This window comes from Musca domestica, unplaced genomic scaffold, assembly GCF_030504385.1.
Source record: "Musca domestica strain aabys unplaced genomic scaffold, Musca_domestica.polishedcontigs.V.1.1 47, whole genome shotgun sequence".
NCBI classification, from domain to species: Eukaryota; Metazoa; Arthropoda; class Insecta; order Diptera; family Muscidae; genus Musca; species Musca domestica.
In genome coordinates, this window is record NW_026712338.1 from 1,297,889 (window position 1) to 1,313,240 (window position 15,352).

General features: G+C 35.2%; 1 protein-coding gene across 1 annotated transcript; it reads right to left on the minus strand.

Annotated features, from left to right (window-relative positions):
- Positions 1-4,985: 4,985 nt before the first annotated feature.
- LOC101899862 (protein tilB) lies at positions 4,986-13,869 on the minus strand. Its single transcript, XM_005183284.3, has 6 exons — positions 13,763-13,869; positions 12,850-13,696; positions 9,983-10,185; positions 5,373-5,415; positions 5,217-5,304; positions 4,986-5,157 (listed from the first exon to the last, which is right to left on the minus strand). The coding sequence occupies exons 1-5, from the start codon at positions 13,845-13,847 to the stop codon at positions 5,223-5,225; spliced, it is 1,260 nt and encodes a 419-aa protein (XP_005183341.2). The 5' UTR covers positions 13,848-13,869; the 3' UTR covers positions 4,986-5,157; positions 5,217-5,222.
- Positions 13,870-15,352: the final 1,483 nt, after the last annotated feature.

Consider the following 15,352-nt stretch of genomic DNA (forward strand, 5'->3'; position numbering starts at 1 on the left):
ACGAATTTGCTCATTTCCAATTTATTAGTAGATGTTGCACGTAAATGGTCTTCCTAGATCTGGAACCAATATTTCCCAAAGACCTATAATTTCTTAGAAGGGGCCAAAGATTAACATTTATTATTGGGTTTTGACTGAAACGCATCTATATGAGATACAGACATTTGACTATATTCGTTAACGAAATAGTCAGAAGTGCGTCTTTCCTGTATTTGTGAATTCTCGAAAAAAAGTTGGCAAACTATTTCACACATTGAATATTTTCCAAAACTGCTTGGCTTTTGCAATGTCCGGTAACCCCATTTCAAATGTGCGTGAGGATCGGGCGATAATTACGACCTGCCGACAATTTTGCAGTTTTTTGGTCCATTTCAGCCCCTAAATATATGGCGATCATCTCCAAAAAGAGTAGGCTTCTATTCTGACCCTCATCTTATCCCCATGCAAAATTTCGTAAGGATCGGGCCATAAATGCGATCTGTATATGATATTCTGATGTCATAACTACTTAGTTTTGTTAGCTGTAGAAATATTACCAAATGTTTAATTCAAAATGAAAATATGCCAAAAATATGACAAAATTGAAAAAATATGAGAAAATTTAACAAAATCAATATTTTCATCTTTAGAGAGATATTTTTATGCGATTTTTTAGATGTTTTTTCTTTCCTGCCAAGAGGCCATTCTGAATTAATGAGAACTGTCGAAATCAGTTCAGCCGTTCTCGACATATAAGAGATTTTTCAAGCATATCTTCTTTGATAAACATATAAATCGCACATATTTAGCGATATATCCGTTTTGTTGGATGTTAACATCAATGTAAAGATCAGAAGTAACCTTGTCATGGCTTTGTGATTTCGCTGGGATTTAAAATATTCGCGGTTTAATGAAAAATTTTGAATTTTTTCAACACAAAAGATATGGTCTATTTTACCCGCTAAATATTATCCGATGACCACCCAAATTGGTAGGCTTCTTCCCCGTCCTAAACTCTAGCTACATGCTAAATTCCGCGTCGATTGGTCTATAATTGCGACCTGTATAGCTACTGCAAAATCCGACATTTTTTCAGTATTTGGTCCATTTCAACCCCTAAACATTTGGCGATCATCTCAAAAAGAAATAGGGTTCTATTCTGGCCCAACCCCGACCTCCATTCCAAATTTCGTGAAGATCGGGCCATAATTGCGACCTGTAGAGTGATTACAAATTAACATGGACAGACGGACAGACGGACAGACGGACGGACGGACATACATAGCTAGATCGACTCAGCTCGGCGAGCTAGGATGATCCATATATACTTTCCTATGTGGGAAACCAATATTTCGTGGTGTTACATAATTTTTGGCCCAATCAAACTTATAATACCCCCAACACATAGTGTTGTAGGGTATAAATACATTTATAGAAAAAAATAACAAACAATACTTTGAAAAATCCAAAAATTGGGTTTCAAAATTCTATTCCATAGACTATTCAAATTAAATGCATATTGTCTAAGCGGTTTAAATCGCTAACATTGCTAACTATGTTGTTACGATATTATAACAACAGAGGTATTTTCACAGGGTTGCCATATCTTGACTCTATCTTGTCCCATCTTTGGTAACAGCTCATGTCAGAGGCATGTTGATATAAAAACCACAATTACAGAAACCAAAGACAAATAAAAGTTTGAAAAATCAAAAAATATGGTTTCAAAATTTTATTCCATAGACCTTTCCAAAAATTTGCAATTGCCTTAGCGATTTAAATCAGTTAACATTGGCAGCTATGTTGTTATGATATCGTAACAACAGAGGTATTTTCACAGAGTTGCCATATTTTGACTCTGTCTTGTCCTATCTTTATTTCGGAATGGTCTCTAAGCAAAACAAAACAAGTAAAAAAGCTGTAAGTTCGGGCGGGCCGAACTTTTAATGCCCTCCACCATTTGGTACAAATTTGGCAATTTCCAAAAAAAAAAAATAAATTCCGTTAAAAATTCAGTTAAAATCTTAAAAATACCGAATGCTTATACGACGACGTGGGCCTGCTAGGCAACTTTTGTCATAAGTTATTACAATATTTTAATGAGAAACTAAAATCATCAAAATACCGAATATGGGGGTACCGTTATATGGGGGCTACACGAAGACGTGGACCTGCACAGATAATTTTCCGTGGACCTATATGGCCCATTTTCTGTTTTATGCTGCAGTATCTATTACGAACTTCAAATACCAAATTTGGAACGATTTCGCTAAATAATGTCGCTAAAATCATCAAAATACCGAATATCGGGGGGTACCGTTATATGGGGGCTACACGAAGACGTGGACCTGCACAGATAATTTTCTGTCTTAGACTGTAGTATCCATTACGAACTTCAAATGCCAAATTTGAAACAATTCCGGTGAATAATGTCGCTAAAATCATCAAAATACCGAATATCGGGAGGTACCGATATATGGGTGCTATTTGATAACTTGGACCTACATGGCCCATTTACGAACTTAACCTGCCTACTGGCAAAATATACATGTGTGCACAATTTTAGCCTTCTATCTCAATTTTTTCGAAAGATAGCGTGATTACAACAGACAGACAGACAGACGGACAGACAGACGGACAGACAGACAGACAGACACACAGACAGACAGACGGACATGGCTAAATCGTCTTAGAATTTTACGCTGATCAAGAATATATATACTTTGTTGGGTCTGACATGAGTATTTCGAGGAGTTACAAACGGAATGACAAAATTAATATACCCTCCATACTATGGTGGAGGGTATAAAAAAAATCGCGTAATATTATGCCAATAAAAATATGAATGAAAGCAAGTAAAAAAGCTGTAAGTTCGGCCGGGACGAACTTTGAATACCCTCCAACATTTGGAACGAATTTGGCAATTTTAAAAATAATAATAACCGTTAAATATTCTTTTAAAATCTTAAAAATACCGAATGTAGCCGTCATATTAGGGTCTAAACGACGTCGTGGACCTGCATAGGCAGTTTTTGCCATAAGCCATTACAGCATTCAAATGCGAAACTTGAAAAAATCGGTGAATAATGTAGCTAAAATCATCAATATAGGGATGTACTATTATATGAGGGCTATACCAAAATATGGACCCGCACAGACAATTTTCTGTCTTATGCTGCAGTAACCATTATGAACTTCAAACACGAAATTTTTAGGGAGGTACTGTTATATGGGGGCTCTAAAAAGACGTGAACCAGCACAGACAATTTTATTTCATAGGCTGTAGTATTCATTTCGAACTTCAAATACCAAATTTGATTCCGATCAATAATGTTGCTAAAATCATGAAAATACCGAATATCGGAAGGTACCGTTATATTGGGGCTATACGAAGACGTGGATCTGCACAGACAATTTTTTGTCTTATGCAAGCCTCACACGATACAACCGTTGGTACAACCTAGAGGGTTGTCAAGTTGTATGCTTCGGCCACAATCGATACAACTTTGTTTAAAACCCTTTGTACGACTTCCCTTTTCGAAGAGTTAATTTGAGTTAAGATGACACCGGAAATAATTTCGTGCTCTATAATTTACTTAATAGCCTTTATTTATTATTAATTATACCCTACACCACCTAGTGGTAAGGGTATTATGTCTTTCTGCATTTGTTTGTAACATGGAGAAGGAAACGAGATAGACCCATAGTTACTTTTGAGGATCTCCATAGAATCACTTTCTGAGTTGATTTATGCATGTTAGTCCGTCTGTCCATGTATTCTTGTGAACAAAATGCAGGTCGCATTTATTATCCGATTGAGAGGAAATTTTCCAAACAACATTTGTTTGGCCCAAGGACGAACCCTATTGAAATAGGAGATAATCGGTAAAAAATGAGATATAGCTCCCATATATATCTTCGTCCGATTTGCCTTTTATTGTGCACCAAACGTGTAATATCAGCCCGAATAGTACGTAATTTTGCACATACAACCAAATTAGACCTGAAAATAAGTATGCCAAATTTGATCGAAATCGTTTCAGATATAGCTATAGCCCCCATATATATTGTTCATCCGATTTGTTATTTTTGTCCTCCGCAGCCGTAATATGTACTCTGTAACAACAATATTTGGGGAAATATATCAAATGCAGCTCAGAAATACCTTTGCTAAATTTTATCGAAATCGGTTCAGATTTGGATATAGCTCCCATATATAACTTCATCCGATTTACCTTTTATTGTGCACTAAACGTCTAATATTTGCCCAAATGGAATGGAATTTGGCACCTACGACCGAATTGAGTTTAGAAGGTAGTATGCCAAATTTGATCGGTTCAGATATAGCTATAGCTCCCATATATATTGTTCATCCGATTTGTTGTATTTGTTACCCACAGCCGTAATATGCACTCCGTAACAACGATATTCAGGGAAATATATCAAATACAGCTCAGAAATATCTTTGCCAAATTTTATCGAGATCGGTTCAGATTTGGATATAGCTCCCATAGATATTTTATCCGATTTCAAATTAATTTTGCACCAAATGGGCAATACAAGTCCGAATTTAAATGATACAAATGCTTCGGCATATTTAGTCCTTTGAATTTTAAATTATAATTATAATCATAGCGTGTATGAGATTGAATTCTCCCATAAAAACTTTTAATTGTTATGTGGAGCTCAACTAAATTAGCAAAGTGGTGTAGGGTATCATAAAATCGGCCCCACCCGACTTTAGAACTTTCTTTACTGTTTTTTTCTGTAAACAATAAAATAAGCTGTCACTGGAATAAGTTGTCTAAAGTTGGTTGCAATTCTTTGATCTCACCCTGTATATACATTTTGTCTGGTCTAAAATTTATATTTCGAGGTGTTACGGAACAAAACGCTGGAGGGCATTAAAATTGTTTTGCCTTTTTTAAATTGCAAATAAAATGATCCGAAATCGAAATGGACTAATTCAAATTCCAAATAAAATAACTCGTGTTGCAAATGAAAAATTTGAATTAATAACAAAATAATTTTAATTGGAATTTTATAAATAAACACCTCGAATTATAATTGAAAACGAACGCTGCCTAGACGAAAGAGAATAGTTTTGACCAAACTACGTTCCGAAAGGTGCAGTCGTCTCAATTCGTGCAAAACGTCGTCTGCATCTTTTTAATTGCCCTGAAATACATGGATATTACAATTATTCTAAATAGAATTATTATAAATTTTTTGTTTACAAGAATCTAAATTAAATCTGGTATTTCATCGTTATTTCGTTTATTGCAAATATTCTTTATATCAACGGTTCCATTAAGAGTGGCTCGTCTAAAATATGAAAAAGAAAATATGTAATTTAGAAAATAAATACATTTTAATTAAATGCTGATACCTACTGTCGTGTTGCCGCCTTTTGATTGCATTCGTCCAAGGATTTTCCTGTAAATTAGGAGAACATATTTTTGAAATGAAAATGAATTATTATAAAATATTGTTTTCATTAAATTTAACCATTACAGAAAAATCTGATTCTTTCACATACAAACCACACACTAAACACTACCTAAAAATACTGAGTTTTTGGAAGAAAGCTTAGAAGAATTATCTCATCAACATCGCCTTTCATTCTTTAAAATGATCAGAGTGAGCGTTCGATTAGGAATTCAATTTTTTGTGAGTAGTTCAATATCATGGCAGAACTAGAAAGGTCAAGTCATGCAATCATACATTCATAACTGTTCAAATTTATTCAAATGAGCATTCCCAGCTCTGCATTATCCGCAATTTACCTTGTCAAATTTAAAGACATAAAAAACATAAATTTTGACAAAGGGATGTTATCAAAGCTATAATTAAAAAAATGTAAACATAAGGTTGTACTACTTTACCTTATGGTTGGTTTTTATACCCTACACCACAAGGTGGTCAGGGTATTATGTCTTTGTGCATTTGTTTGTAACAGGCAGAAGGAAACGAGATAGACCCATAGTTCCTTTTGATGATCTGCATAGAATCACATTCTGAGTCGATTTTTGCATATTCGTCCGTCTATCCGTCCGTCCGTCTGTCTGTCTGTCCGTCTGTCCATGTATTTTTGTAAACAAAGTACAGGTCGCATTTATTGCCCGATCCAGATGAAAATTTGCACAGATCATTTGCTTGGCCCAAGGACGAACCCTATTGATAATCGGTCAAAATTTATATATAGCTCCCACATATATCTTCGTCCGATTTGGCTTTTATTGTGTACCAAACGTGTAATAGTATGGAATTTTGCACATACAACCAAATTAGGCCTAAAACTAAGTATGCCAAATTTGATCGAAATCGATTCAAATATAGCTATAGCTCCCATATATATTGTTCATCCGATTTGATATTTTTGTCCTCCGCAGCCGTAATATGCACTCTACAACAACAATATTTAGGGAAATATATCAAATACAGCTCAGAAATATATTTGCCAAATTTCATCGAGATCGGTTCAGATTTGGATATAGCTCCCATATATAACTTCGTTCGATTTACCTTTTATTGTGCACCAAACGTCTAATATTTGTCCAAATGCGATGCAATTTGGCACTTACGACCGAATTGGGTCTAGAAGCTAGTATGTCAAATTTGGTGAAGATCTGTTCAGATGTAGCTATAGCTCCCATATATACTGTTCATCCGATTTGTCATATTTGTTACCCACAGCCGTAATATGCACTCCGTAACAACGATATTCAGGGAAATATATCAAATACAGCTCAGAAATATCTTTGCCAAATTATATCGAGATCGGTTCAGATTTGGATATAGCTCCCATATATATATTTTCATCCGATTTTAAATTATTTGTGCACCAAATGGGCAACACATGTCCGAATTTAAAAGATGCAAATGCTTCGACATATTTAGTCCTTGAACTTTAAATTATAATTATAATCATAGCGTGTATGATTGAATTCTCCCATAAAAACTTTTAATTGTTATGTGGAGCTCTACTAAACTAGCAAAGCGGTGTAGGGTATCATAAAGTCGGCCCCGCCCGACTTTAATGTTTTCTTTACTGTTTTTTGTTTTTTTGTTTTGAGAATTGCCAAATTCGTTCCAAATGGTGGAGGACATTCAAAGTTCGGCCCTGCCGAACTTACATCTTTTTTACTTGTTTTTTTTTTTAAAGTGATAATAAACCAATCACAATAAATTTAACGTATTCTCTCCTTCGTCTTCTATATCTACAAATGAAAAAATGTTTGTAATTTGAAACAATTCCGGTGAATAATGTCGCAAAAATCATGAAAATACCGAATATCTGGGGGTACCGTTATATGGGCGCTATACTGAAACGTAGAGCTATTTAGATAATTCTCTTCTGAGGGTAGAGTACTCAAAAAGGACCCCATGTGTGGTTTCAAAGACAATTCCATTAAAAAAATTGTCTGAAATCATTACAACACCGAATATCGGGGGTATCATTATATGGGGGTTATACTATATCGTGGACCAATAAATAATTCTATTCTAGGGGATAAAGTACTCACAAGGAACTTCTTGTGTGGATTTTCAGACAATTCCATTGGAAAATGTGGCTTAAATCATCAAAATACTGATCGGAGGTACCGTTATATGGGGGCTATACGACATCGTGGCCCTATATAGATAATTCTCTTCAAAGGTTAAAGTACTCAGAAGTAGGTCCTCATGTGCATTTTTAGACAATTTCGTTGAAAAATGTAGCTAAAATCATTAAAATACCGAATATCGGGAGGTACCGTTATATGGGGGCTATACGCTATTGCAGACCCATATGAATAATTCTCTTCTAGGGGTTATAGTATTTAGAAAGAACTCATTGTGTGGATTTTCAGACAATTCCATTGGAAAATGTGGCTTAAATCGTTAAAATACTGAATATCGGAGGTACCGTTATATGGGGGCTATACGATATCGTAGACCTATATAAACAATTCTCATCTAGGGGGTAAAGTACTCCAAAAGAACTCCTTGTGTGGATTTTCAGACAATTCAGACATTTATTTCATTGAGTTACAAAAGGAATGACGAACTTAATATACCCTCCATACTATGTATGGTGGAGGGTAAAAAACGAAATCAATAAACATAACATAACATAAATTGGGTGATACACTCAAATTCCTTGGACAAGATGGGTATCAACTCCAAATCGGTCAAGATCTGTTTGCTGACTTGGCAGCATAAACTATGTCAAACTGATGCTACTTCTGAAATTCTAGAGATAATAAGCGTTGTCAATAGTAGCCATATCTAAATAGCCATATAAAGACGACGAGCACATATTTTTCAACCTGAAACCAAATGGTTGTGAGTATTTTCCAATTTGATATCATCCCCTAAATATAATAGTTGCCTACACGTATGCAATATGTTTTTTTTTTTTTGAGCCTGTCAGGTGGATGGATGGAAATTTTTAAATTAAAACAAGTAAAAAAACATTAAGTTTGGCCGGGCCGAACTTTTAATACCCTCCATCTTAGGGTAAAGGAAACATTGTGACCCACAAATACCAATATATTCGTGGGAAAATATCGCAAAAATCATCAAAATATCGAATATCGGAAGGTATCGCTGTATGGGGCTATACAAAAACGTGGACCTATACATACAATGTTTCGGCAACGGTGTTAGAACCCATGAGGACACACAAATACCAATTTTTAGACAAATCCGCGAAGAAATGTGGCAAAAATTATCAAAATACAGAATATTGGGAGGTACTGTTATATGGAGACTATACCAAAACATGGACGGATATATCTCATTTTCAATACCAACCACCCTAGACACAATACAAATTGTTCTGCCAAATTTTGACATCAAATAATGTGGGTTGTATCGTGATTTCAACAGACGGACAGTCGGACAGACAGACGGACATCGTTAAATCGACATAGAATTTTATGCTGATTATGAATATATATACTTTATGGGGGTCTACGGCGAATATTTAGGGATGTTACAAACGGAATGACAAAGTTAATATACCCTCCGTCCCAAGGTGGAGGGCATAAAAAAATATTCAAATTCGTTAAAATTATTGAGAAATGCATACCATAGCATAGACAAATGAAGATATAGACAACGAATAGGTAGTTTTGTCTTTTTATCCAGGTGGCTCTCATCATGTTTTGCATAGTCAACATGCTGATTTACGCGTTCAAGCCACTCGACTTCGAAAACACATTTTATAGTTTTTCAAGAATTTCACTGGAATATTCTCATTTTTTTCGATGTCACTGCATAGTTTTCACTTGTATTTTATTATGGAACAATTTTCAACTGACAAATATCCTACAGTTTTTGTTATTTTTAACGTTTTAGAATTGAGTGACTTCAAAATTCCCACTCAAACCCCTGAAACGATATAGACGACATCTGCTGATCCGATTTTTTTCGAAGATGAACGGTGAGAGCATTTCGTTGTCTATATTTTCATTTGTCTATGACCATAGCAAACTCCGATTGGCGTCGTATAACAAAACATATAAAAATTACTTATTTAAAAGAAAACCGTGTTGGCATGTTTGTTCGGAATACCATAGTATTTTATTGTTGTGAAATGGTCAGGCTTAATCCCATTATTGCTGTTTGTATAAAAACAACGTTTCAACTGAACTGATGAGGATTGGTGGCTCTTTCCGAATCCTAGGTATACCCTGCCTTAACCCCTGGTAAACATTACCATCGTTCTCCACTGATAAACAAACTTTATTTTTATAAAAACAACAATAATGGGATTAAGTCTGACCATTTTGCAACAACAAAAAAAAGAACTTGAAGATGTTTGACATATCGATGTTCCCAAGCGTTGATGCATCTACCTCTATTCTTCTACCATGGTGATGATGAATATGACAATTTTAATCCAAATACAAACACATACTTCGTCCTTGTATGATTAAAAAGTCTGTCCACCCTTGAATAATTCCTATGATGGCAATATATATGAGACGATATCCACTTAAAATGTATAACTTACCTTCAGGTTTAAAAGCCAAAAGTTTATTTTCATTTAATTTCGGTGCTGTAATAACCAACTGACCCGTAATTTGTGAACGTCGAACAGTGGCCGCATATGGTTTAACTTCTTCGTTGAGTGCGATTTGAAATATTTTTCCTTTTACCACAACTCGAATGTAGTTGATTTCAACATCGACTTTAAGGTGAGATGTTTCAAGGTATCTGAAAGTTATTATAACAATATAACAATTAGTATAACAATAATAGTGAAATATTACGAAATATAAGTTCGGCGGGTCGATTTGTATACCCTCAACTACAGAGGGGTATATATCATTTGATACGGCTAAATCGTATAGACCCCAAGTCTCTTTGGACCAAATCCGTTGAGGGGATTTGTAGTTGATCTAGCGATGTCCGTCCGTCCGTCTGTCTGGCTGGCTTGTGTGCACCATAACTCTCGATCGTAATATTATTATCAAATTTAGATCGAGTTCGGAGATGGGCAATATCGGGCCACTCCTTCTCTTAACTCTCCAAAAAAGGTCGAAATTTTTAGTCAGGCTTAATCACATTTTTGTTGTTTTTATAAAAACGACGTTTGTTTATTAGTGGAGAACGATGCTAATTTGTACCAGGGGGTAAGGTTTACCCTGCCTTACTCCCTGGTAAACAGAGAGAAAGATGAAAATGTTTATAAGTGCGGTTGTAAGATTTAGACAATTTTTCAAAAGAATTTTAGTTTTATTTAATTCTTTGGTTCCTCTTCTAGCTTTGGTTCCTCTTCTATGTTTTATTGTCATAGGAGTTATTTTTAAAATAACTCCTGGGGAAAATATCCCAGACAAAAAACGAGGGAACTGATGAGGATTCATAGCTCTTTCCGAAACCTAGGTCTTCCTGGTAAACATTACCATTGTTTCCTCTAATAAACAAGCGTTGTTGTTCTTATGACAACAATAATATGGTTAAGCCTGTCTATTTTGCAACATCCAAATACTATGGTGTCCCGAACAAACATACCAACACTGTTCTAAAAATATTTTACGGCAGAGAATGAAAAAGGACAATCCATTTTTGCTTCAAGTTTGAAAATCCTAATGTTTGGACAATATCGGCCCACTCCAACAAGTACCTTCCCCACAAAGGGTCAAAATTTTGAATAATTAAAAGTCTTATAAAAAGTGATGTAAGAGTCCGTTTGCCTTCAAATTACACATATCACTATATTTTTATTCGGCGTGTCGGGTGTGTAGACGGAATATATCGGTCTACTCCTTCTGGTTTGTATAGGTCCACAATATCCCCCCAATATATCGGCACCTTACGATATTCGATATTTTTAAGATTTTAACAAAATTTTTAATGGACTTATTTTTTGTGAAAATTTCCTAATTCGATCCAAATGGTGGAGGGTATTCAAATTTCGGCCCGGCCGAACTTATTGCTTTTTAGTTTTTTTTTTTTTTTCAAGTTTCGTCTTCGTATAGACCCTAACAAAACGGCTATATTTGGTATTTTTAAGATTTTAACAGAATTTTTGTCGAATGTTTTTTTTTTTTTTTGAAAATTTCCCAATTCGTTCCAAATGGTGGTCGGCCCGGCTGAACTTACTGCTTTTTTACTTGTTTTTTTTTTTTTTGTCAATAAGAATTTTCAATTCCAATAGGCATCCTATAAAATTCCATATCAAAATAGAAAAGTCAATTCTTTCAGTTCCTCGATTTTTATAGAGGCTTTTCTCAAAAATTTCTATCAGAAAAAGAAGATTTAAGTCAAATCGGACAAGCCGTTCTCAACTGATATACTTTTTTAAATTTTTTACATATAGATTTAAAAAGTAGGTGTTTCCAGTTACTCTGATACGTAGGGTTTGAGGGAGAGCCAAGATTACGTCGTATACTAACTGTGGAACAGATATCTTCATGATCTTGGCAAATATTAGGGTGTGAAATTGGGCATGATCACTTTTTTTTCTTTGCATAAAATGTATAGGACGAACATTAAGAAAAAGATATATATATCCAAATCGTTCTAGCCGTTCTTAACTGGGTCAATAACCAAGGAACAACAATTGGTGTTTATATATATATACTCGTACTCGTTTGTACAAAAAATTATGCAAATCGGTCCAGCCGTCCTGATTTCATTACCAACGAACTTCAATTGATTTTTATATATATATAGATTTAGGACCTACTCCATAGAGGGTCAATAATTTGAAAAATCATAACAGAAGTCGAAATATATTTTAATAATCGAAAATTGGCTGAGGGTATACATCTGTCGGCAAAACCGACTGATACTTAGGATGACTTGTTTTATAATGTATAGAAAATTCTATCTTTATGGTGGCAAGTTTGCTAGGCAGAGTTTTCGGGATGGGAAAGGAAAGGAAGGAAAACTGTCAGCAGTGGGAATTTCACTGTTTTCTTGCTTTTTCCATTTAATTTCATATCAATTTCCATCCCTATTACCCCTCTTCCTACAGAGACTTGCCCAATATAAATTCGAACCTTCATGTGATACTATTTGAAATTCTGTATCACTTTTTCACGTTTTCAAAAATTAAATAGGTCGGGAAAGTGGTATTTTCTTTTTCCATCAGAGGGTTCCCTAACTCTATGATGGAGAATATTAAAGCCAATTTAATTTAAATTTTACAATTATATGAGGGCTATTACACATTTCATATCACTATTTTATACTTTCTATCAAGGCTAGAACCCAAATGTCAAATTATAGCCAGATCGGTTGCAAATCAACTTCAAAACATTGAAAATACTAACAACGACAGGTACTCTTACATGCAGGCAATACCGAAACATGAAAATAAGTTGGAGGTACATAGTAAGTCGTCAAAAAAAAACATATGCCCATACATACTTATAAACATCCAATTCCAGAATATATTCGTTAGCTTCATCCTTCAATTTGAATGTGAGTTCCGGTTTATTGAGATTGTATGGACGACCACATGGCGCAAACAACGTTGGTTCCTTTTTAATTGGTTTTTCAGTTTCACCTGTATTTTTCTTGTTACGACACTGCTTTTGATACCGCGCCATTTCGATGCGTATCTCGGGGCAATTTTCGCTCGTGGAATCCCAAAATGTTTTAATGCGTTCACTTTCATCTTCAATAGTAGACATTTTTGCTTCCAACTGCTGCTTCTGTTGCAGAAAACGTATCTTCTGCTCATCTCGTTGCATAGCATAGACGGCCTGTCGCTGAACAATAATCGCACGATATTCCCTAAGATGTGGCTTGGCTTGCAACTTCTGCGTGGCCGTTACATCTTGACAATCCAAACTTTCCAGCTGGGTGAGAGTCCCAATAACATACTCCCGATAATTGGGATAATCACTACATGGATTACCCGTCAGAATGAGAGTTTTCAAGTTGTAATTCTCTGTCAGACACTCAATCGAAGTCAATTCACCAATGAAATTCAAAGTTAAATCCAATTTATTGAGTGATTCCAATGGCTGTAGATTTTCCACACGTTCGATATTGTTCAAGGCCAAATTCAGATATTCCAAACGTTTCAGTTTGTAAAGATTTTCGATTTTTGCAATCAGATTTGATTGCAGCAGCAGGATCTTCAAGTCTCGACACCAATTCTGAAGATGTTCAATGCGTTCGATGTCCTCCTGATGCAGGGACAGTTCTTCCAAGGTACCAATAAGCATTTCATTATGTTCTGATTTCTTTCGCACCAATTCTTCTGTAACTAAATTTCAATATTTAATATGTTTTAGAATTTAATATAATGGCTTAATTTGTCTGTGTTACTTACTTCGAACCATGTCGGTCTTTAATTGTTTTTTTTTTTTAATCAAAATACAAAAAATAACAAATTTATTTGGTTTCCATGACGACATACTAGAGTTGCCATTTTTATGCCCTCCACCATACTTGGAGGGTATATTAACTTTGTCATTCCGTTTGTAACTCCTCGAAATGCTCATGTAAGACCCAACAAAGTACATATATTCTTGATCAGCGTAAAATTCGTAAAATTCGTAAAAATTCTGTCTGTCTGTCCGTCTGCCTGTTGTAATCACGCTATCCTTCGAACGAATCAAGATAAAAGGCCAAAATTTTGGAGACATGTTTATTTTCCCAGTAGGCAAGTTAAGTTCGAAAGTGGGCCATGTAGGTCCACGTTATCATATAGCCCCTATGTAACAGTACCTCCCGGTATTCGGTATTTTGATGATTTTAGCGACACTATTCACCGGAATTGTTTCAAATTTGATATTTGAAGTTCGTAATGGATACTACAGCCTGTAACAGAAAGTTGTCTATACAGGTCCAGGTCTTCGTATAGGCCCCATATATCAGTACCTCCCGATATTCTGTATTTTGACGATTTTAGGTATAATACTCACCGAGATTGTTTGAGATGTCGTATTTGAAGTTCGTAATGGAAGGTACAGGCTGTAACAGAAAATTGTCTATGCAAGTCCAAGTCTTCGTATAGCTCCAATGTAACGGTACCTCCCGGTATTCGGTATTTTTATGATTTTAGTGACATTACTCACCGGAGTAGTTTCAACTTACGTATTTAGAGTTCGAAATGGGAAGTACAGTCTGTGACAGAAAAAAGTCTATGCAGGTCTAGGTCTTCGTATAGGCCCTATATATCAGTACCTCCCTATATTCGGTATTTTGACAATTTTAGGTACAATACTCACCGAGATTGTTTGAGATGTCGTATTTGAAGTTCGTAATGGATGATACAGGCTGTAACAGAAAATTGTCTATGCAAGTCCAGGTCTTCGTATAGCTCCGATATAACGGTACCTCCCTATATACGATATTTTAATGATTTTAGCTACATTATTCACCGTTTAATTCAAGTTTCGAATTTGAATATGGTAATGGCTTATGACAACAATGCCTACGTAGGTCCATGTCATATAGACTTCAATATAACGGCTATATTCGGTATTTTTAAGATTTTAACAGAATTTTTAGCGGATTTTGTTTTTTGAAAATTTAAAAATTCCTTCAAATGGTGGAGGGTATTCAAACTTCGGCCCGGCCGAACTTACTGTTTTTTAACTTTTTCTTTATTAAATAGGAGAAACATCCTTTGATAGAGTGAGCTGCATAACTGGGACCTTCTTCTTATACTCTGCATCACACTGTACCAACTTGGACCAACATTTGTTTGGTCCAAGGAAGAACCGTATTGAGATTAGAGATAATGGGTCAGAAATACTTTGCCAAAATTTATCGAGATCGGTTCAGATTTGGATATGGCTCTCATATATATACTTTCACTCTATTTCAAGTTTATTGTGCACCAAATAGTTAAAATAATCCCGAATTGAATGGATTTTGACAAACACGAACGATGTTAGCCTGGAAGAAAGTGTAT